Source organism: Nannospalax galili, unplaced genomic scaffold (assembly GCF_000622305.1).
Source record: "Nannospalax galili isolate Female #2095 unplaced genomic scaffold, S.galili_v1.0 scaffold203, whole genome shotgun sequence".
NCBI lineage: Eukaryota > Metazoa > Chordata > Mammalia > Rodentia > Spalacidae > Nannospalax > Nannospalax galili.
In genome coordinates this window covers 2,753,476-2,777,193 of record NW_008351640.1, presented here as the reverse complement: position 1 = coordinate 2,777,193, position 23,718 = coordinate 2,753,476, and the positions used below count along the sequence as shown (strand labels likewise).

Genomic DNA, 23,718 nt, shown 5'->3' with positions numbered 1-23,718 from the left:
ACTTTGTAAATCACATTATCTTCTCCAAACAAAGCCATTTCACGCACTGAAATGCCCATCTTTGAAGCTCACACCAAGAACTATCAGCAAACTATTCTGCCTGCTAACACAACCAGAGACCAGTGCTTCCCTCCTCCTCATTCCTTGAAGATTTTAACATCTGCCTCCCTGACTGTTCTTTCCAGTAGATTTGATGGTGACTTCAAGATCCATTCTTTCTTTGATCTTGATTACTAATTGTGTGAGATCTCCCCACCCACAATTGCCTGGAGTTTCATCTTTGTACAGTCTCCACCAAATGTATTTCTAACCTTGAGATGTAAATTTAGGTAGTTGTTGGGATTAAAGAATACTTATTTTATTTCAGTTATGCTGTGCAAAATGTGAGCTCTGTCTACCAGTTGCTCCTTGCTCCATGCACTGTGTGGCTTTCAATCTTAGATTCTAATTTTTCTCCTGTTTAATAGGAGTTGTGAGAGTGTAGGTCAAAGGGAAGATATGTGTCTTTTTTGTGTTTGGAATGTTGGAGAAAAAATCCCTAATGAAATTTGCAGCAGATGTTTATATCATTTGACTTTAACAATTGAGAGTGATTTAACTGGTAACTGTTCATCTATATTAGGCATTGCCTGTTTTGATTTTATGAAGTGGTTACGAGCAGAACACTGTATCAGATAAAAAAATATGACTTGCCTAAGTTCACAAATCTAGTAAGTGAAACCCAAGTGTGGACTGCAGATCTGATTCCAAATGCATTTTTTTATTGTCACTAAAAAGTGCATTGTTTCAAATGGCCAATAGTTAAAATAGCTACCTTGGTTTTCTGCCCAGAGCTGTGTTACAATACAGTAGTGATTCAATAAATATTGTCACCAGTAGTATCTGTGTTGGTGGTAGTGCAGATCAAGAAATATACTGAACTGTTCTAATGGATGCTCTTTATGTTTTTGGTTTTTAGGTTGGCAAGCAGGATTTACAGCATAGAGACCCCAATGGAGAGCAAGGTGGGTGATGATTCATGCTAAATCGTTCCCTCAATATGCTGAACACTACAACAGCAGCAAACGTGAAGTGCCTCATTATACGCTGTCAAAGCCGATAACAGCAATGACTGGCTTTCCTCGCTAGAGCAATTTGTGGAAGTCCAGTCACTACAAAACACAACTGAACTAAAGAAAAAAACAAAACAAAACAAAACAACTAAGTGGCAACATAGGAGAAAAGACCTATTCACTGGGTCTTATCGCAGATTTTGTATAGCTTTCCCTTAGAGCATTGTTAACAGACTTCATGTTCCCCACTCAGCTCCAGAGATGACTGACCTTGGGATCGATTTCTCCTGTGAGCTCCTCCTCCTTCAGTCAGTTCTATGGGCTAAAAATTTTACAAGGGTCCCTGGGCTCATGGACACAGCTGCTAATGTGGTCCCCTGTGGAAATACTCCTGAAGCACTCTCCAAACAACCATGACATACTCATAAACGCCCTTCCTTCAGCAATAGCATACCATCTATTGGTGGTAATCCTATCTATAGAGGAATAAGGTCAGAAGGCAGCAGGCAGGAATACTGACTCTTTGCATTATAATCATATTTTTGTCTCACTAAATTGCAATCTCCTTCAAGATAGGCACTTAATCCAACACCTATAAACTGTAGTTTTTCATAACTGTGTGGTGACCAAGTTACTACATTTCTTTGGGAAAAGTATACATACGAAGGGGCTGTGGCATAATCTTCCTGCCTTCCCTGTCCCTAGCACAGATCTGGCACGTACTAGGTATTAAATGCCATGTTTGCTTAGTGAAAGAAGGATGAAGTGAATAAATCTATCAATCAGATAAATTAAAGACCAGACAAGACAAATAATTTCCAGCCATCACAGAGAGAGTGTGATGGCTTCCAATCAATTTTTCCTTCGGCCACCAGGCATAATACCCTGAAAGTGGTTGTTTATTTTGGAAGGCAAAAGCTAATCTGCAGCTATTTTCTTTATTTTTATATTCAAATGCCTATAAAACAGAAAAGCGCTGGAGACCTATTCATTGCTCACAAATGATCTATGGGGTAATAATGTGCTTGCCTTTCCAGCTGTGCTGCACTTTGGCGCTATCTTGGGTTTAATTGAAAATATGCTGTGACCTTGGTTTTGTTCACTGGGCATGGGGAGTTATAACTAGCATGAAACCTCTGAAGAAATCTCTTTTCAACGAATGTCATTTGGCTAATTTGGGGTTCGCCTGAGGGAAATAATGTATGAAGTCCTGTAAATACAAGATGCATTTTATTCACATGCCATTCACATGAAGTTAATGACTTTTTAAAAATCAATCTTTTATTTCACAATGCTTATTTGTTGAATCCTAAATGCTATCAGCATGACAATAGTATTGTCCTGAGCAGTCTCATGTTTCATCATAATTAAATAAACAGCTTCTGAATTGCAGTCAAAAATGTCTGTGTGCCACTCTTAAGGGGTTTCCATAGAAACTGTGGGCAGCAAGTCTAGCTGGCATTTATTGGTCTTGAGGCTGTATGGAACACTGATACCCGGTTTTCCGTCTGTTGTTCTGCCTGTGTGTGTTCTTTGCTTCTTTATTCCTCCCCAAATCTCTCCTTCCCTCACTTGGCTCCCTACCCCCAACCCTCAACCCCACTCCTGTCTTTCCTGTCCTCCTCTTTCTCTTATTAGCATCATGGAAGTAAATTGGACTCAGTTAGATTTAACAAATGCAATAATACTAAAATGGGTCCTGATACTTAAGTGTAATTGTGTTATTAGCTGGAAATGCTTTTCTTCAAAACTAAAAAAAAATGGACAGTGATTTGCTAAGGTAGCACATGTTGGTAAAAGGGAACTGCTGGTCTGTGGTGTGTCTGTTAAGGCTTATTTTCTTTCCCAGCTGTGACTGTTCCTTGATTTATTCAACCTAGACTGAACTTTCTTCTAAGTCTTAACTTTCAGAATGGAACAGAATAGCACTGTGCTGAACTTGTTTCAAGAAAACAGGGGAATTAATTTGGGAAAGACAGCAAGTACCTATCCTGTATCATATATTTTATTAGCTATTTTCTTCAAACTTGTTTTATGTAGGCCTACGAACTTCACTGTAAGGCAGTGAAGCTGATTATTCAAGTTTAAATCCCACCCAGGCTGACTGGAAAACCTTACACAGGTGCTGAAATATGCCATTTTAGTTTTTGAAAATGAAAATGAATATGAACACTTGTAAGTAATGGGGTTTGGTTAAGATTAAAGATGATAAAACAGGGCTGCGAATCTAGCTCAGTGGTAGAGGGCTTGTCGTAAATGCATGAGATCCTGAGTCTGGGTTCAATCTCCAGGACTTCAGAGGTGTTGGGGGATGGAGGGGACAGGGTGAGAGAAAGAAAGAAAATAATGTAGCTAGTGAACTATAGTAAACTATCATAGTAGTGTGCCTCTCCACAGCTTGCGAAACAAGTTGCAAAAAGAGTAAGTCCTTTATCCAAAGCTTCCCTATGAGAATGCATAGTACAACAATTAAACGGAAGGTTTAGACAAACGTGATCAGTTGCTAATTGAGTTATTTAGGATAAATGAAAATTTTACACTGTATTTCATTCTCCTTCTCTGTGAGAGGGTGACAATTCTGACTTCATGAGACTGTTTCAGGAATAGACAAACGTAGATGCAAGATACACAGTGTGGATTTTTATCTCTTATTCTTTCAAAATTTTCAATGTTTTTCTCTTTTTAATATGGAGTCAAGTCAGAAACAATTATGCAATTCAAATTAATACCTATACTTTAAAATGATCTGTCTGTTCATAAACTATTTCAGATTATCCCAAAAGCACCAACAAAAAAAGAAAAACAATCCCAATTGGGTAGGTAAGAAAAAAGAGGCTTCAGAGTTGCTAATGACAATATCCCAGTACTTTGAATAAGAAAGCTGACTAAACCTGCTTCCCCAGGGTCCTTGTCATAATTAAAAGTCTAAGTCCTTTATTCTAGACCCATTCTTCAAGAGTTTAAGACTAAACCCCACCAGATAGAACTTACCACTAAGCTTTCTAATCAATGTGAGAGGAAGACACTTTGGTAGTGAAGGAAGAAAAGGAGAGAGGTGATGATAGTTACAACTGTCTCTCCCAGGCCTATGTCCAGGTCCTCATGATCAAAGGGATGTGTGCAAATGAAGCCTCAGGACGGAAAGGCATTGAGATTGCTTAGCAATATACCTAAGTGCTGTGATTTGGAGAAAAGAAGATAGTAATAATTTTTACATAAAAAGAAGCAATTGGGTTAATTAACAGTCATAGATGCAGGTGGACAGTTGGTGAATTAGGAAGTGTTGCTATGTTGAAGAAAATGAGGAAGTAGGACAGAGTTTGATAGGATCTGGTTTGTGGTTAAGAGCTGTTGTTCATAAATCTATATTGAAACACTTGCCCACAGGAACATAGGTATAAGGGATTAGCGAGAAAAGTTATCCCCTTAAAATATCATTTTTTTACTTTAGAAAGGTCCTATTGAAAGTAAAATACTGGCTCCTCTTTTCCTGCTGTGTGCCTTTATCTGCCTCATTAGGACGTTCCTTCTGTACTGCTGTTGGGAGAATCATCTTAAGCCACTTTCTCCATTTCTTGGGTATTAATCACAGATAAACACTAGAATGCCTAATGCCACACAGGGAGCCCAAGAGATAGTAGTATGTCTCAAATGACTGCGAGCATCCGATCCAGTAATGATGCCCGGGGCGGGTGCTCTTCTAGAATCCTCTCCTATCAGGATTTCACACATATGCTATCAGACACAAGGCATTATTGCCACATGAGTGAAGCTTAATTTTTTCTTAATTCTTAGACGAAAATTAACCATAAGTAGAAGTTTACCATTTTCTTCTATGAGTTAGTGCAGTCACTTGGTAGTCTCCAAGGTGATAACTGTAAGGAGAGGAGTCTCTTGGAATGTTCCAAAGGAGGGTCAGTCAGCCTTTTCTTCTGAGGGTCCTACAATAAATATTTTAGGCTTTCCAAGTGTTAACACCTGCTACAACTACTCAGTTATCCACTTCAGTATGGAAGAAACACACTGATAATATTTACAAAAATGGTTGTGTAAATGTTCTAATAAAATTTTATTTATCAATATAAATGGTGGACCCGAGACAGCAACTTTCTCAAACACTCATATTAGGGTTTTTACATATGTCTTAATTTCCACTCAATCTCTATTAACACGATAGTTGCAACTTTGAAAGTGGGAATGGGGCATTCAAGTGACAGTCATGCTGTAATTTACATTCACGCTGTGGAGAAGGCCACTTATTTTTCACTAACATTTATTATTCTAATGTGCCCTTAGCATAGAAATGACTCACATTTCATCTTCAATTTATAAAATAGTAGAGAAACTTTAAGTGACTTACATTAATTTCTCTCCAAATCTACAACATCCATGATAGAACCTGGTTATAGCCTTGTTCTTTAAAAAAAAAAAAATTGTTTTCAAATTGCTTACATATATATGACATACTGTTAATGCATTCCCCATATCCCCTCTTTCCTTATCTTCTTAGTCCCTTATCAGACTTCTTGATCTCCTTATATCTCCCAACCAATCTCACTCACTACTCCTCTGTCTCTGTCTCTGTCTCTGTCTCTGTCTCTGTCTCTCTCTCTCTCTCTCTCTCTCTCTCTCTCTCTCTCTCTCTCTCTCTTTCGTGTGTGTGTGTGTGTGTGTGTGTGTGTGTGTGTGTGTGTATGCAGGTCTTGTATAGTTGGTCATAGGTGCTGTGTATTCATAATTTTAACTTCCATGTCAGATTCAGAAGACAGCATTTTACAGTGCTCCTCTACATCCCCTGGCTCTTTTTAACATTGAATTATTCTTTCTAAAATGAATCCTTCAGAGAACAAAGACAGATGGTGGGACAAGAAACCAAGAAGGAATTTTCATCTAAACTAAGAAAAGTAGGTTAACTGCTGATGGCTTAAAGAGGAACTTGGAGAGGTTTCCTTACTTGTTATCCCTTTCAAAGACAGTGGGAGACCTGGTTACTGACTGTTTTTCATGTGCTTGTCTAATTTTTTCTCCCATATGTTTACTGCAAAGCATGCATTAGAGGCAAAATGAATTTTAAAAATGCAGGGCATTTTTCAATTCGTGCGGTATTTTATTACCTGAAGCTTGTTAATATCAGAGCTGAGTCTTCATTTTGCAAGGTTCCATGGCAGCTTGAGAGCCAGTACAGTGCCTGTACAGTGGGAGAACTTGGCTCCAGTATGCGCAGCCTATGGTTAACGTGGCTCAGAGGAAAAGTAGGGCTGCCTGAAAAACAGTAAATAAAAATCCAGCTTTCAAATGTCTGTATTTGCTGAATAAGTCCCTCTTTTGTGGTCATTAGGGAGAAACAAAGAAAGCACTGATTCCAGTCATTTCCATCATCTGACATGTCATCACCAAGGTTTCTTCATTATGCGTTGTTAACAGGGTTGAGGTTACTTGAAACCAGTTTCCAGTTCCAATTAGGAGGCCACCCTTGCTATCTTCATTTTAATTAAACAGAGTTGCCTGGAAATCAAAGAAAGTCTATTCTGTTTCCTCCCCTTGCTCAGATCTCATGGACACAGACTCATTAAAGAGCATTTCCTTATCAGTATTTTGTGGGTCATTTTGCTGAATTTATTAAACTCTTAAGTTATGCTGAACTGGAAGACTTGTGACTCCCAGAGATTCAGTACGAACCAGGACTAGATATACAGTACCTGCTTCTGAATTTTAGAAAAAATGAAATATGTAGTCAGAACATCTAATGACATACCAAATTAATATTTCTGGAGAAATATGAAAAAGTCCATGGAGTGACCATTCCAAATTAGAGATCTAAAATTACATCAGACTGTATTTCAGGATTACTGGGGCCTTGTCCCAAGCCTCATTGTTTTAAGGCTCTTGATGGAAATACTTTGCTAGTTCCTATTTCCTGCCCATACTACTACTGGCCTGCTTTTACTTAATACATTCATTTTCTCCTCCTATTTCCCTCCAACACAAAGAAAAATCAAGTCCCTGCCAGCTATCCTACGACTAAATATAGAATTCTTTTCATATATATTTTCATAACTTGGTATGATTTTGTATCACCTACTTTATAGCCTACTACATCTCAGCATGTATTCTTAATAGATGTCTCTTTGTATCATGTCAAGATGTATTCCTAATGGATGCCTGCCTTGTGTTCATATTTAGTTTCATGCAGTTCCCACTCAACTTGTGCTGATTTTCAAGCTTCCACATTTCTCTTAATTTCTTATATCAGGTACTAGTAGTGCACTCTTTATCCTGTGCACACAACTCTCTGTGCACTTCCTAGAATATTTTCACTGTATTGTAATTCCATTTTAGTCCTTTGTGGATTATAGTACACTAGGGAATCCTTAACATAAGATATGTGGACCTAAGAATGAAAAGGGGAGCACTTTGCTTGCTCTTAATAGGTACTCAACAAATATTACAGAAGGAAATGTCTGTTTTTCCCTCTCCTGAATGCTAGCCCATTTCCTCATCCAGATGAAGCTTTCCTGCTCTATCTCAGGTCTGCGTGGGCTTTCTTGACTGATCAAACATTGCTTCTTCTCACTGAACTTGTAATCATACATCCTCATTCAGTGTACATGTCTTTGGTTTATGAATCCACTGCTGACACTAGGCTTGTTTTAGCACTCTATTTCAAATTATCAATGAGGGACACCTACAGAATTAAAAGAATTTACTCCAGCTTAAGTGATGGTAAGCATACTTAGAATCATACATTATTAGAGGTGAAATGAGATTAGAAATTTTCTTTCTCAGTATTCTATAAAATGAATCCTAGATATATTTGGTGATTTTTTTTCCTGGGGAGGGATATATATGTTTTTTGGTTACTGTCTAGGAAATTAGTGGTTTGCACTTGTTACTAATGAACAAGGAAGTAAGTACGTGGTAAAATATTGGAAGGTGGTTTTGCAATCAGAATGAGTCTTGTGTGTGATATTTATTCTCTTCAGATTGCCTCACATAACAACTTAAATTGCATTACTCGTTACAAAAACCCATATGCCTTTTGGGTACTACTGTTGGTTTGTTTGTTTTCAACCTATGAAGGCGATGATGATCTTGGTACAAGGCATTTCTTATGGCTTAATGAGAAGTTGGGGGTTAATGACCATCAGTTCCTCCCAGCCAGTCATCAATCCAAAGGAAGCAAGACCATTAACTGCATTATCAACATTCTGAACTCAAATCCTTCTCTGCCTGCCTGACTTATGTTCCAGATGAACTTGGTAGGCTTTTCAAATGCTGTATTAGCCACTTGCTGTTATTAATCTGGACAAGAAAATAAAAAAATAATAAGGATAGCACACTAATGTGTCTGTGTGTTTGTGTATGTGTGTGTGGAGAGAGAGAAAGAGAGAGAGAGAGGGAGATTATATAGAGATATATAGATAAACCAGTCACTTATGGGTGGATATATTACAAAATATGAATACATCTACAAACATTTTATCATGTATATAAAGTTATGGATAAAAAGCAAATAAAAGAATAATTCACTTCTGTAGACTGACAGAATGTCATGAAGAGAAAAATATTTTTTCTGAATTTTGATTAACACAGTTTGAGATGTTTAGCCTCTTTTCTTAGCTTCTTTTTTTATCATCTCGACTCCTTTCAATCTGAAGATCTGGAGCATCTCATTGCATTGTGCATCCTGTGAGGCTACAAATATATCCTTTTCTCAAATTTATTCTTTCTTCAACATAGTATTTGAGGACTTTGTTGATAGGTAGAAAGTCATATTAGATTTTTGTTGTATTTTTTAATGGAATGTTATTTTTCTCCTTGATTATTGCCACATAGTAGTTATTGTGTCATTCTGCATCCTGACTTGTCCATTGCCATAATTCCTTAAAGTTATGGCACAGGGTAATGAACTGTCACTAGAATATCATTGTTTAAGGTATATAGCAAATATCTGTGACACCAGGGCAAACTGTATCCTAGGACCTTTACTAATGGACACATTTCCTTGAGAATTCATCAGAAATGATGTTTAGTCCTTATGTTTTATTTCCAGAAGTCTGCAGCTCATCTTGAGATGGTAGCAAACACATAACTGGCACATAGAGTAGATGCCAGTCCACTAAATTATTGCTAGATTTGTAACAGATCTTCAATAATTTCAGCCTGTCAGATATTTTTGTGCACAGCTGAAACTTTGTAAAGTCACAGAATCTCTGATAAGGTTGTGGCAAAGCCTATAATCTCTTTGTAAAAATATATAATTACATTTAAACAAAGATTTACATGTAATTTCAAGAGGTTCACAAGTAATTTGAATCCTGCTAGTAAACTTCTTGAGAACCCATGGGCTGTATTTTATAGCTTCATGAAAGAGCAAATACTTAAATAAAGCTTTCAATGAGAATTAGATTATGAGAATTCGATGGTACCGTTCACATGTACTTGACATTATATTAAGATCGTCAATCTATCGATAGAACTATGAGGACTTCAGCTGTCACCAGGAGTAAGCAAGGAACTGAAACAATGAAAATGATAAGAAACATTAGGCAGTACTGCCTATGTATCAAACACCGTTCTCAATCCTTTCCTACACATTGACTCTTACCTTAACAGTAGCACAGTACTGTGAATCAAGCTACACATTCACAAGGCAGTTTCACAGATGGGTACCGCCCAGTTTATATCTCTGAATTTTAATGATTGTTTTCCCTTTTTGTCTGCTGTTTCAGGAACTGGTAATTGACAACAACCAACATGTTCTTGAGGGTGTGTCTTGACTCTTTGATGCATTTCACACACACACACACACACACACACACACACACACATTGAGTTCACATGATGTATCTGGCAGCCAGGGCAAGTTATTTAGGATGCATCATATTGCAAGGATAGATTTTCATCCTAAAGCATTATTTTAAATCATTTATTTAAATACTCACTTTTTAACTTCTTCACATTCTTTATTGATTTGTTTTTTCTTCTGTTTGGGGGAATGATAAGATGTAATTATTCAGTTCCTTCTTTACTACGTATACCACTACATATATAACTTGTCTATGTTTGACTTGCATATGGGTTTTACTAATAGGCTTTAATTTATTCTTATAAAATCATGAATCCCAACCATGACTTGAAATATACACACTTAGTATTTCAGTTCAACAGACATTTGCTGAATGCCTAGATATCATCCAACCTAGCCTTCAAGGAGCTTATGCACAAATAGGATGAATGTCTTCACAAACATTGACAATCATAAATAGATATGGTAAATGTAATCATAGCTTTTCAGACAATAAGAGAAGGATGGATCAGTAAAACTGATTTAAGAAGTGATTAGACATAGTCTTTACAGGTTGGCTCTGGTTGGATATAATTTTTTATGGAATAATCAGAGTGAGGAATTCTAAGAAAAAGAAAGAAAAATTCCTTCAGAGGAAAAGTAGGTAGATTTCTTTAGAATGAGAAACAACACAGCTGGGGCCAGATTCAGCCCCAGCAGAAAAGATAGACATAACAGTATGAAAGAACACCATGGAGTATTTTCCAGGCCGCGTTAAAGCTTTGGTTTTCACGAGGATGGTTTTGCCCCGTAGGGGCTGATTCACAATCTCCTGAGACTGTAGATTTTTTACAACTGGGGTTGCTGCTGGCATCTAGTGGGTAGATTCAGTAAGGTACTTAAGCTTTATTTTATTTTTTAAAAATATTTTATTTATTATTTTTACTTTATGTGTATGAGTGTATTGCCTGCATGTATGTGAGTGCACCCGTGTGGTGCAGTGCCCTGGAGGTCAGAGGAGAGCTTCAGATTCACCTGGAACTGGAGTTAAGGAAGGTTTGTAGCTGCCATGTGGGTGCTGGGAATCAAACCTGGTCCTCTGCAAGAGCAGTCAGTGCTCTTAACCGCTGAGCCACCTCTCCAGCCCTGGCTTTATTTTATTTAGTCACTACTTGAGATCTCTTTATGAATTAGGTTTTTCTGGACACTGATTGTGGAGGTTCTCTTTTGTTGCCACATTAAGTCTGCAAAGAATTACTGTGTAAAATTACTATGGGGAAAAATGAAAATAAAAATTTAGAGATAAGGAGAAACATGTATTACTCATTTGGTGTCCCTTGAACCTGAGAAAAAAGAAAAAGAGGAAAAGAAAAAAGAGAGAGAAAAACAACGTTCTCGTGCATTGGTTAGACTCCACCCAGACTTTAAACGTGAGCACAAAGGAAAATATAGCAAATAGCCCAAACATACCTGTTTCTGATTTCATAACCTGAAGAGGAAAATATCAAGAACTACTTTGATTTTGAGGCGCTAAGGATTTTTTTTCTTCCCCTTTGTTTAAGCATTTTGTTAAACAAATAGCTGTCATAAAATACAGACATACTCCTGAACATCTCAAATCCCACCACATAATTTGAGAAACAAGTTAGTCATCTATATTTCATATTTTCATAAATAATCAATCTCAAAAAATGAATATGATCAAAAGGGTTCTCACACAGCCAGAAGCCTCACACCAGGTGCCTTCATTTCTCTTGCATCATAAGAATGAGAGCAAACATGGAAACACAAAACAAATTAATTTCACTTTACCCTTGGCAAGAGGTGACTGTGTTTGTAGGTCTGTGTTTTCAGGATGAAATGGATTTAATTTTTTCTTGCACAGACAAGGTTGGAGCTGCTAGCACCTCCTTCCTTAGCATGTCTGTTCTCATCTGTTGCTTTAGACTGTGATAGCAGAACTGGGAAACATTTTCCTTCATAGGTTTTTAGAGAAATTGTCTCAATAGGTCATGTGATGTTTAAGAGACCATGCCCTTTTAAAGGGCGTTTGCAGAAGACCTAGCTTACTGACTATAGGAAATTTTGTTCTCTATTGTTAAAAAAATAAAAATGAGAAAGTTAAAAATAAAGAGAAAAAAATGATGGCCAGTTCCAAAGTAGTGAACATCAAATGTTCTCAGTTCTAAAGCAGAGGTAGGTGTCCTGTTAAGAACCAAATCATGGAAATAACTTGTACATCTCAAAGTAGGAAATTTCAAGGCAGCTGTGTTATTTTAGGCACAAACAGCAGAGGGCATTGTTTGGTCAAACATAAAACAGGGCTGCTACTGAGCCTAACAGATGAAAAGAAAGAAACAGGAAATCTCTGCTGCATCCCTTTCCCCTCAACATGCAAGAAAAGGAAGGAGACAGTGACATGATCTTCAAATTGCTTTGTTGTCCCAACTCTTTATTGTAGTAAGACTTTTATGAGAGTAATTGGTATAAACCAGGCGATTTTAATACAGAAATGCATGAATTCTTACTGTACGAAAGGGGCTCTACTAGGTGCTAGGGTCACTGAGCAAGTGTGATATCACAGGGTTCTTCAAGAAGCAATGAATTTGCAACCTTAACTGTCTACAATGCCTTTGTGAGTTTAAACATTCATTTATGCATGTATGCGTTAAAAAATATTTGACCTGTATACTTTCACAAAAACACCACTGAGTAAAATGGATACACATCTCTACTCAGTGAAAATTAACAGTCTTTTGAGGTGTGGCATGCAATAAGGTTCACACTTGAATACACATACTCTAACATGCATACACACACAGACACGCACAAATATCTAGCAGTGTTAAATACATTGATGAAACTGAAATATGTTCATATTTTTATATGGTACAGAAACTAGTCAGAATGATCAGAAAAGACTTTCTAAGAATGTAAAATTTAAAAGGAATACTGAATGACATTATGCAAAAATCAAAAGTGATGTATTGTAGGCAGAGGAAACCCTACTGCAAAGGGAGAGAAAAGACACCAAGCTGAACCTTTTGTAGAATGAAGACAGGTCAGTGAGGTTGGAGGAAGATTCAGATAAACCGAAAGATTAAAAGAAACATGAATCAGAAACCAATTCTGATTGCATAGTGTTCTAACAGTAGGAAACCAAAAAGAGTATTTTACCTGAAGAATGACACAAACATAGGTTTAAAATCCATCAAGCATGCTTTATGAACAATGAGATGTGAGGAGGCAATTGCTAAAATGGAGGACCTAATATGAATATATTTCAGGGTCTAAGTTAAAATGAAAATGACTTGGTCAAGGGAAGGAACATTAGAGAAATCAGAAGATCAGTCCCACACAGTTTTAAAGTAATGCTAGGTATGTTGATTATTGAGGTCACTTAATTTTTCATTGACCAGTCTTTTCTCTCCAATGTATCTTATGCAAAAGGCAGAAACCTTTTAAACCAACGCTCCTCTAGTCCTACTCCCTGCTGAAGTGTCTGAAGTTTTTATCTCTTTATTGAAGCTAATCTGAACTCTTCTATCAGATATTCAAGGACCCTCAATTGGACCAATTTAACCACCTAAATTTAGCTATTTGGCAGCAGGAGTCTTCTACTAAGTCAGTTCTTTTATTTTGTGCTCCTCCTCTGCTTCTAGGAGCAATTTCTTCTTACCTCCTCACCACTATGATTCTAAATCCTCTTCCAAAAGTTTTAAGATTAATGGCCAGGTGTGGTGGTTCATGCCTTTAATTCCAATACTTGGGAGGCAGAGGCAAGTAGATCTCTCTAAGTTGGATTTCAGCCTGGTCCTTACAGCGAGTTCCAGGCCAGCCAGGGCTACATAGCAAGACCCAGTCTCAAAAACCAAACAAAACACTTAAGATCGGCAATGTCTGCATTGATTTCTGACTATGACTCATAGCATTTAAATGTTACTTATATTGAATTGTAATAGTGCCTAAATGTATATATGTACATATTTACATTGTGCATGTGAATTTATACTTAATATTACAACTTCAATAACACTATAAAATTCCAGAAGACCTGGCTGATTTAGAGTCTTGTCTTTTAAATAGTCTTTATTTTCCTCTGCAGAGCATAGTACCATTTTTGGCTTGTACCATATGACTCCCTCCATCCTCCTCTTCCTCCTCTTCCTCCTCATCCTCTTCCTCATCCTCCTGCTCTGCCTTCTCCTTCTACCCCTCCCCCCTCCTCCTTCTCCTCCTTTTCTCCGTCTTTCTCCTTTTCTATGCCCTGTTCTCACTTATATAATGATATTCTAATGCTACTTTTAAACACTCAACATATATTCTTAATTTATAAGACTTCAAAAAACCATGAAAATGCATAGCTGGGTACTTTTTCTTATCAATCACAATTTCTAAAATCTAAATATAATTTCAGAAATATTTCCAAGACAATGTGCTTAAGCAAGGAGCTGTCAGTTGACTTGACAGGTCGAGGCCCTGGGTTACAGCCATTTAAATGTTGTAGCATTTCCATTACATGTACCTAGAGGGTCAGCCCTGGGTGCATTTATATATAAGGGGAAAGGTTCCCTGAAACTGTGCAGAGCCACCCAGCCCTGCACAAAATGGAGAGAATGCACAGCACACTTGCATGATTGAATTTAAAGTGGGAAAATAATGAATGACATCAGGAAATATTTGCAAAATAAATTTGATTTGAAGAGGTGAGTTCCTTTGGTAATGCTCTGATTTAATTCATTCCTTTCTCTTTTCTAGTTTTTTTTTTGTTGTTGTTTGTTTGTTTGTTTGTTTTTTTGAGACAAGGTCTCCCTGTAGCCCCAGCTGTCCTGGAACTTACTATGTCGACCAAGCCGGCCTCAAACTCACAGAGCTCTGCCTACCTCTTCCTCCTGATCGCTGGGATTAAAGGCTTGCACCACCATGCACGGCTCCCTTTCTTAGTATTTTTAAACCCAAAGAGATCCTGAAATAATTTTAGAATAATCTCTTCTCAGCACAATGGCAAAGAGTTTAAATATTTTCCTTATAAACAAACCATGTTATTTGAGGTTCGTTTGCTGTTTTGGAAGATCCAAAAATTTAAGTGATATAGGAAATCTGAACTTTCCAACCATTTTTCCTTTACTTTGCTAGTATCTTGAGGTGCAGGGCGGGAGAGAGCGAATCAGGATAGGTTTGGTTGGTCATAACCTTTAAACAACTAAAACAATTCTACGCAGTGAAGGAAGTGATTGTCTGACATGATTATAGTTCACAGGAGAACGGTTACTGGATTCGTTGATGTGGTTGTTTCTCTCAGAGCCCAGGGGTGGACTTCCTTTCCAGTTTTCTGTTCCCTTCCTCGCACTGCAACCTGAGGCTGGCTCCCCTTTGGGCACAAGATGGCTAAAGCAGCTCCAGCTCCTCCCAACATTTTCCAGAAACAGAATACAGGATTACATATTCAGTCCCACCCCTGTTTCCTTGTTATTTATAGGAGGAAAATATTCATCATCTACTCAGCTGACTACTCTGAATATCTTATTGGCCAAATTTCGTTCCATGTCTATAATTAATTAATCTTTAACAACAAGCATGCTTTTACTGATATTTGCTTATATAAGAGTCCAGCAAATTACAGTCCACAAATTGGCATACTGCATGTTTTTTTGTGTGTGTGCCCTGAAAGCTACATGTGAATATTTTTGAATTTTTTAATGATTGGCTAGAGAAAGGGTAATATTTTGAAAGATGTGACAATTAGATGAAATTCAAATTTCTGTACCCATAAATAGTTTACTTAGAGCAGAGCACAGCTATGCTCATTGGTTAATGCATCGTGTAAGGCTGCTACAATCACAGAGTTGTGCTATTTTAGCATTAAAGGACTGTAAGGTTTGCAATGGCTAAAATATTTACCATCTTGTCATTTTCCGAAAGGTTTTCCTGTTCCTAACATTAACCAAATTTTATTAACCTGTCAGTGCTGGATCACCATCTCCCAGAGGCACAATGTGTTTTTAGGGGAGTGAGCTTTCCAGAATATAATTGTCCTCAAAAAGAATAAAGGATTAGAATTTTGGATAGGCAACAAGTTCAGGAAAAACAGATATTTTGTGATGTTCAATTACAATTTAAGCAAACAACCTCCTCTTCATATGATGAAAACTTACTCATGTTCAAGTTCACTGCAAATATTTGGTCATGCCTGTGAGTTGAGTGATGAATTTTAGAATTCATTGAAACCAGGAAATTAGATTTCAGGGTGATTTTTCAATGGGAGCTTGATTAGGACTGTATAAGAGCAGACTGCAGCAGTCCGGGGTGTAGTGAGAGATCTGATGAATCTCAGAGCACAGACCTCTGTGGAAGCTTTTTCCAGGACAAAAATAATGGATCTAGGCTAGGGCTATACATCAGTTAGAAGAGTATTTCCCTAGCACGCAGGAAGCCCAAGGTTCCATCGTCAGAACTGCATGAGTCCGGCATGCTGGAGCACACCTGTCATGCCAAGACTGGTGAGGTGGAAGCAGGCGAATCAGAAGTTCAAGAATATCTTTGGCTACCTAGTGTGTTCTAAGCTATCCTGGGTTACATGAGACCCTGTCTCAGAAGGGAAGCAAACAAAAATGTGATAGATTTTTAAAGTTCCCTAGACATTTGAATTAATGAAACCATTTGCTCTGACAGGAAATCCCAGAAAAATAATTAAATGGTATAATGACAGCAGCCTGGAAAAAGCATATTATTGGTGAGAGAGAGAGAGAGAGAGAGAGAGAGAGAGAGAGAGAGAGAGAGGGAGAGAGAGAGAACTTGTGTGTGTGATAAGGAGAGGTGTGTTCTGAAGTCTCAGTATCAAGGTTCTGTTCAGGAAGGAGTTGTGCCCCATGTTTATTGAGGATCATTGAAGATGTGTCAGTAATGGGTGTTTGTGAGGAACACCATTTGTTTCTCTCTCCTCTCTTCCAATTAGTTCTAATATGTACACACAGCTTATGTCAATTCAGCAACAACACTGTGCTAAATAAAGCATCCCCATTAGCCAACTCGTCAGCAAGCACTAGGCTATCAGTGCACTGAAGCGTGGGCAGAGAAGGCAGAAAGGCCTATTGACAAAGTCAAGCTAGCCTCTGGGACCAACCTAAAAGTGTCACGGCTTACTTCAATATCAACACAAATCCATTTGTAAGTAAATCCTGTGAGGTGCCGTTGAAATAGGTAGTGCATACCTTTAGACTGATTTCTTTTGGATGTGACAAAAATATCTGACAAAGGAGTTGTGGATGCAAGAGTTTTGATGTAAAATATCACAACTGAAGTTGAAAATACAAAATCTTGTGTTAATTTACTTGAAGAAGTGCAATGTACCAAGTATTAATTGTTTTAGGTTATAAATTAATTTTGAACTAGACATAATTCATAAATCATTACTTATGACTGATTCATCATAAATCTTAATTTCAAAAGTGAAGTGACCTTGAAATAAGCAAGAAGGAAAAATGCAACTGAGCCTGCATTTAGAGGAACAGAGACACCTGTTTTCTGCAGGGGACAGCAGTGTATCATATTTGCACATTTCATGTACATTCTTGATCATGCCAGCAAATCCATATCATAGCACTGAACAGGAGACATTATTTAACCCTAAAACATAACCACGTTGTTTTCTAGAAATCATGTTAAATAAAATACGCCAGACAAATATCACATTTTTTTTCTTTGATGTGAAAATCTAGATTAGGAAAAAACCCATGATAGTAGAAGAGGATTTGAGAAGGATCAAGTGAGAGACAAAATGACTAATGGTGAAATGGACATGATCAAAGTATGCTTCACATGTGCGTTGAGAATGTCATCATGAAACCCATAACATTATGTAATTAATATGCACTAGTGAATATAAGTGAGATCATCATCAAAAGAGATATTGCTTGCCGGGCGTGGTGGTGCACGCCTTTAATCCCAGCACTCGGGAGGCAGAGGCAGGCGAATCTCTGTGAGTTCAAGGCCAGCCTGGTCTACATAGTGAGTTCCAGGACAGCTGGAGCTACAGGAAGACCCTGTCTCCAAAAGACCAAAAAAAGGAGAGAGAGAGATATTGCTGCATCCTCTATCTTATGGAAAAGGATTAAACTGCATCGAATTTACCACTTAATTTTTAGAGTGTGTTAACAAAGGGCTGCTGAGTGCATATTATCAGTGTGACCTTTTACAGAAGATGTATGTGAAGTATAGAGGGTGGACTGAGTTTCCCAATTTTAATGACACAGAGCTTGACACATGGCTCTGAATTCAGGAAGTCTCACATCATAGCCTTCTCTCTTGATGGAGCCACTTGGCATGGCTGCCCTTATTGTGCCATATTTTATAGAAAAAGTAGCATATAGCAGAACTGGAATGTACTGTCTTAACAACCTAAGCTATTTACAGCCAACTTTTACTGCTCCCGATCCTAGGGTTGTAAGGAGAGTTATGGAATGTGAGATGGAGAAAGGGAGAGAGGAGGAGAACCCAGGGGCTCCAACCCCATAAAAGCATTCATTGGCTTTGCATCAAGGACTGCACATGAAAATATCTTCATACTTAATAATCTAAAGAGTACATTGCGGAAAAGGGGAAGGAGGTATATGCAAACTGTCCCAAGTTAAACAAACGAGAACATTCCCTTGTCAAGATCACTATAAAACTACAAGGCTTTTTATTGAAAATGGAAATCAAGAGGGGTTTTTGAAGGTTTTAAATTTACAGTCAGATAACTCTTAACCCAATTACTTTGTTCACCACTGTAACAGAATACCTCACAGATGCAGCTTGGAATAGGAATGGTTTATTTTAGCTCACAGTGTCCTGGAGGGGAAGGAACACTGATATTCATGTAGAGAAAGGGATCTTATCTGTGGTGGTAGGACTTTCAGGGGACTTTCTCACATCTCTCTGGTGGGTTTCCATGGTCCACTTGATGCAAAAGTCCTCACCTACTAACGCCCCACAACTTCCTCAAACAGTACGACCAAGTGTTTAAACACAGAAGACTGTGGGGATCATTTCATATGCAGACCTTAACATTCTGGGTGTGATGCCTCTAAGCATATTGTTGTGTTTAATATAAATGGAGCAATGAGGCCCACAAACCTATTGCCAGGATCATATGAAGAGGCAGGCCCTATTGTTTTAAAATGCAAATTCAGTGACTTTGCAGGTATAAGGAAAGCTAACAGATAAAAAAGATTACTGCCAATGAAAAGGGAGTTTCTTTTACTCACAGTACCAAAGAGGAGGAAAAGGAGACTCTGGGAAAACCTGGAGTCAGTCAGGAGGCAGAAAGAACCAGAGAAAACTGTGGGGAGAAGCACCTTGACTGCTGTCTTCATGGAATGATTTAGGATTGGATAACTTTACTTGTATTGGCAAACTCTGGGTCAGGGACAGTCCTTTTCTACTTATTACCTGGTCATGGGTCGGGGCAAGAGGCTCATGGCCTAAAATTTCCTAAGGGCCATGTCTTAGTCAGTTTTCCAATATCTTGACAAATATCTTTTGTCAACAGCTTACAAAGATAGCTGTGGATGATGGTTTCGGCCCACAACTGCTTGGCTTCTCTGTAGTGGTCCTGTGATGACTTAGAGCATCATGGCTGATGAGTTTAAAGGAGCAGAGTTTCTTCTCTCATGGAAAAAGAGTAAAAGAGAGGAAAGGGAAAGAGAACATCAGCTTTCTTACACTTTTATTCCATTTACACAGCAGCCTATGGGGAGATGATGATCCCTTTAGTTTATCAACTGGGGAAATATCTTCACAAATACACCTGAGGTCCAATCAAATTGACTGTAAAGCTTAACGACCCCAGGTCCTGCAAAAACCTGAGATTAAGATGAAGACAGTTACTATGGTATTGATTTTGGATATGATGGTTTGTGTAGGAAAGGCATGCTTGTAGGTAAGTCCTATTTGCTATTTCTAGGAATTGAGTGTTTCAGAGGACAGCAGTCTCTCCTTGATAATCACTGAAGACCCCAGGTGTCAAATATGAGAAAAATAGAAAATAACAAGCATATATTAGCAAATACAACTCCTTACATGCAAAGATCTATAATTAATAACTTCTCCACATTTGCAGCATTATTTTATGTAGTGCCTACAGTATGCTAGACTGTGTTGGCAATAGGCAAAAGGGAGACTTTCAAATGTGGTCGCTGCCATCACTAGGTTCATAAACTGATAAAGGAAACAAGCCAGAAACAATGATTTGGTCTCAGATGGTATGAAAACTCAACCGAGAGCTGCTGCAGTACCAAGAAGCAAAGCCGTCCACCAGAAAATCCTAGAAAAGAAACAGACTCAGTAGTTTTTCTTAAGTTTCTTTGTTATGACAAGAAAGGAGAGGAAACTAGCACCTAGAGCTTAAGCAACCTGGAATTTCTGACGTGCTTTTGTTGATCACAGCATTCCTTTGAGCAGAAATGTTTCTAGGCTGTTGCTAAGGAGCACACACCTGCATTTGGAAAGCCCTCTTCTCTGTCTGGTACTATGGAGGAGCTGCTAGAAACGTGCTAATTTACATTGTTGAACCTCAACAACAGGGAAAGGTCAGGCCCTATGGTGAAGCCAGCCCTTCTTCAAGTCCCTCCAGTGGTGAACATGGAATTCACAGCTTGGGAAAGAATTCTTGGTGCTACTGGCTTCTCTCTAAGGCTCGCTGGGGACAGTCCAAAAATCTTCTGAATTGTTCTTTTGACCACTACTTTCTTGAAAATCTCTTTTATCTCTCATATCAGTCAGTTCCTTAAAACAAAGCTGAGAATTGTATTCCCCTCTAAAAACAGAATTTTTTGTCTACAAGATGAAATGTGGACTTTTAGTTATGACCCAACCAGCTCTTAACAGTCTAGACAATCTCATCCCAATCTCCTTTCCCTGATTTTCTCCGAGACTTCCACTCTCAAACTAGCACTTTCCATGTGGTTTTGTCTTAGCTCCAGCTGACCCCTTTACCTGAGGTATTCTGTATTATCTACATCAACATCTACAAATCCTAGAGCAGGTGGCCCTCTTTTTAGAACCCTCACCCAATTTCCCAGCAGTGATTGATTTACTGGCATCTGAGTCTTCTGCCTAAGTGTCTTATACCATAGTGATGAATATAGATTATTGTATACATATATTTCCACAGTTGTCATATCATTTGAAATCACATTCCCTCAGGAACAAGGATTGTATTCTTTTTAAAAAATATTTTATTTATTATTTTTATTTTATGTGTATGAGTGTATTGCCTACATGTAACTGAGGGCACCCCTGTTGCGCAATGCCACAGAGGTCAGAAGAGGGCCTCAGATTTCCCTAGAACTGGAGTTAAGGACTGCTCATAGCCACCATGTGGGTGCTGGGAATTGAACCCAGGTCCTGCAAGAGCAGGTAATGCTCTTAACTGCTGAGCCATCTCTCCAGCCCTGATGATTGTATTTTTTATGTTTGTATTTCAATTGCTCATCAAAATATCAGAGAAAAACCAACACCAGAAACAGTAATAATAATACCTAATACCTGATCAATTTTCGTGGGTTGGTAGGTAATATTCTAAGTTCTTTATCTATATTAACTTTTATCCTCACAATTTGAGGATTGTGTGGTATTGCCATGTGCAGTTTACAAATAATGGAGGATATTGAGCCACAGAAAGGATGAATAATTTCCCCAGTGTGACACATAATGCAAGTTAGGTATGTCAACTTTTAATTAAAATGTGGCAAGCCACTTATCCCTTCCCTGCTTTCTTTCTGACAGATTCATAGACAAGACACAGGTTATTGGTCTTTGATAAGCAGGTCGAGTTGGGAAGTATACTAAATAAGACTCTTTTAGAAGTTTTTGTTCTGAAATAACAAAAAATGAGTTATTTTATTTCTTTTCTGAAAATGTACTTAAAAATCAGTAGGAGTAAGAACACAAGATATAAAAGGTTAAACTATTTTTTATGTTCTCGAATTTTTTTTTTTTTTTTTTTTTTTAGTGAGACGGGATCTCCCTGTAGTCCCAGCTTAACTGGGACTCACTATGTAAACCAGGTTGACCTTAAACTCACAGAGATCCACCTACCTCTGCTTCCCAAGTGCTGGGATTAAAAACATGTGTCACCATGTCCAGCTCAAAATGTATATTTTAAGAAAATTACTAAACCTGTGACCCATCTGCCCATAGATATCAATGGGCTATATTATAATGTGTTTTGTAGGTGAATCTCTCTAGAAGTTTATGTTCATATATACATCTCACTGTTAGTTAGTACTCCTTCACAGGCAGCATAAATTAAGTTGCCAGTGCTTACAGCTGGGGTCATTTCCAAAGAATAATATTTTAAAGAAATTGTGTGTTAGGCTGTAGAAATGGCTGAGCTATTATTAAAAACACTGGCTGCTCTTGCAGAGGAACTGGGTTCCATTCCCAGTATGCACATGGCAGCTAACAATCCTCAGTAACCCCACTTCCAGGGGATCTGATGACCTCTTTGAGCTTCTGCAGGCATTGAACATACCTTGTGTACCTACTTACATAGGCAAAACAGCCATACACATAAAGTGATAATAAAAAATAAAAATACAAAAAATAAATTAACTATGAAAATATATTATGTACTTATTTTTGTTCTTAGAATAATATTTTCGTAAAGTATTTATACTGTGGGACCAATCTGATGATCTCTAAGTCCAGGTTGTACACTTCCCACCTCTTGCATGTTACTTCTCTTATGATTCTTCATCTGCAGAGGGGAGACAACACTACCTACGTCAAAGGAGTGATGTAAACATTGAAAAGGATCCTAGCTAGTGTCATGGCAACCCCGCAGTCACAAGACAACTTATTTTAAATTGCCTGTTCTAGCCTAACATGGGAGTGCACACCTGTAATCCCAGCACTCAGAAGGCAGAGGCAAGCATTTATCTGTGACATACAGGTCAGCCTGGTCTACATTGTGAGTTCTAGTCGAGCTGGGTCTACAGGACCCAGTCTCAAAAACACCACAGCATAATAAATAAATAAAAATTAAAAAAAAAATAAAAGTGCCCACTCTCAGTCAATGATTTTCTGTCACCAATTTAAAATTTTTACTACTTTTTAACAGGACACCTTGCATTTTTACTTTTCACTAGACCCAACAAATTATGTAGTTTTTCCTGAATATCATTATGTATGAATTCCATAGCCTGTAGCACCAAGCACCTAGAATACCATTCAATGAAATGCCACTTATTACTAATTTTGCATAGAAGCTTTCAGTTTGCTTTGTAGAGTCCCTGAATCCCATTTCCTGTAATGAAGGGAAATATGAAACCCAACTTGGACAGATTATGTGGATACTGTCTCTGTGTTCTACTTCTCTGTGATTAAATGTCTGATTTTATGCAGTGGTGATTGCTAATTTTGTGTGTAGAAATATTTCTTCATATAATTAATGGATAAAATAGCTCAGCAGGAGGTATTACTTTTGCTCTTTACAAGGGATATTGAATTTCAATTTCTTTTATTTTGACTGATACTGACCTTAGCTGATATATCACTGGCATTGCTTTAGAAAGATATTTGAAGGACTAATACGATTTTTGTTTGCTTCCATTGTTTTTCAGATTGTTTGAACTCCAGAAGGACCAACACCAGATAAATTATGAATGTTGAACAAGATGACCTTACATCCACAGCAGATAATGATAGGTCCTAGGTTTAACAGGGCCCTATTTGACCCCCTGCTTGTGGTGCTGCTGGCTCTTCAACTTCTGGTGGTGGCTGGTCTGGTGCGGGCTCAAACCTGCCCTTCAGTGTGTTCCTGCAGCAACCAGTTCAGCAAGGTGATTTGTGTTCGGAAAAACCTGCGGGAGGTCCCGGATGGCATCTCCACCAACA

The 23,718-nt window shown here is 38.0% G+C and overlaps 1 protein-coding gene across 3 annotated transcripts in view; it reads left to right on the top strand.

Moving 5' to 3' along the window:
- Lrrc4c (leucine rich repeat containing 4C) overlaps positions 1–23,718 on the top strand; it is a 213,611-nt gene that overhangs the window by 187,540 nt on the left and 2,353 nt on the right. For all 3 annotated transcript variants that reach the window (XM_008848552.3, XM_008848550.3, XM_008848551.3), the window contains exons 2-3: positions 959–1,004; positions 23,445–23,718. The exon at positions 23,445–23,718 is cut by the window's right edge and continues 2,353 nt beyond it. In XM_008848552.3, the coding sequence (XP_008846774.1) occupies positions 23,487–23,718 (232 nt within the window). In that variant the 5' untranslated portion in view covers positions 959–1,004; positions 23,445–23,486. The remainder of the gene's footprint in view (positions 1–958; positions 1,005–23,444) is intronic.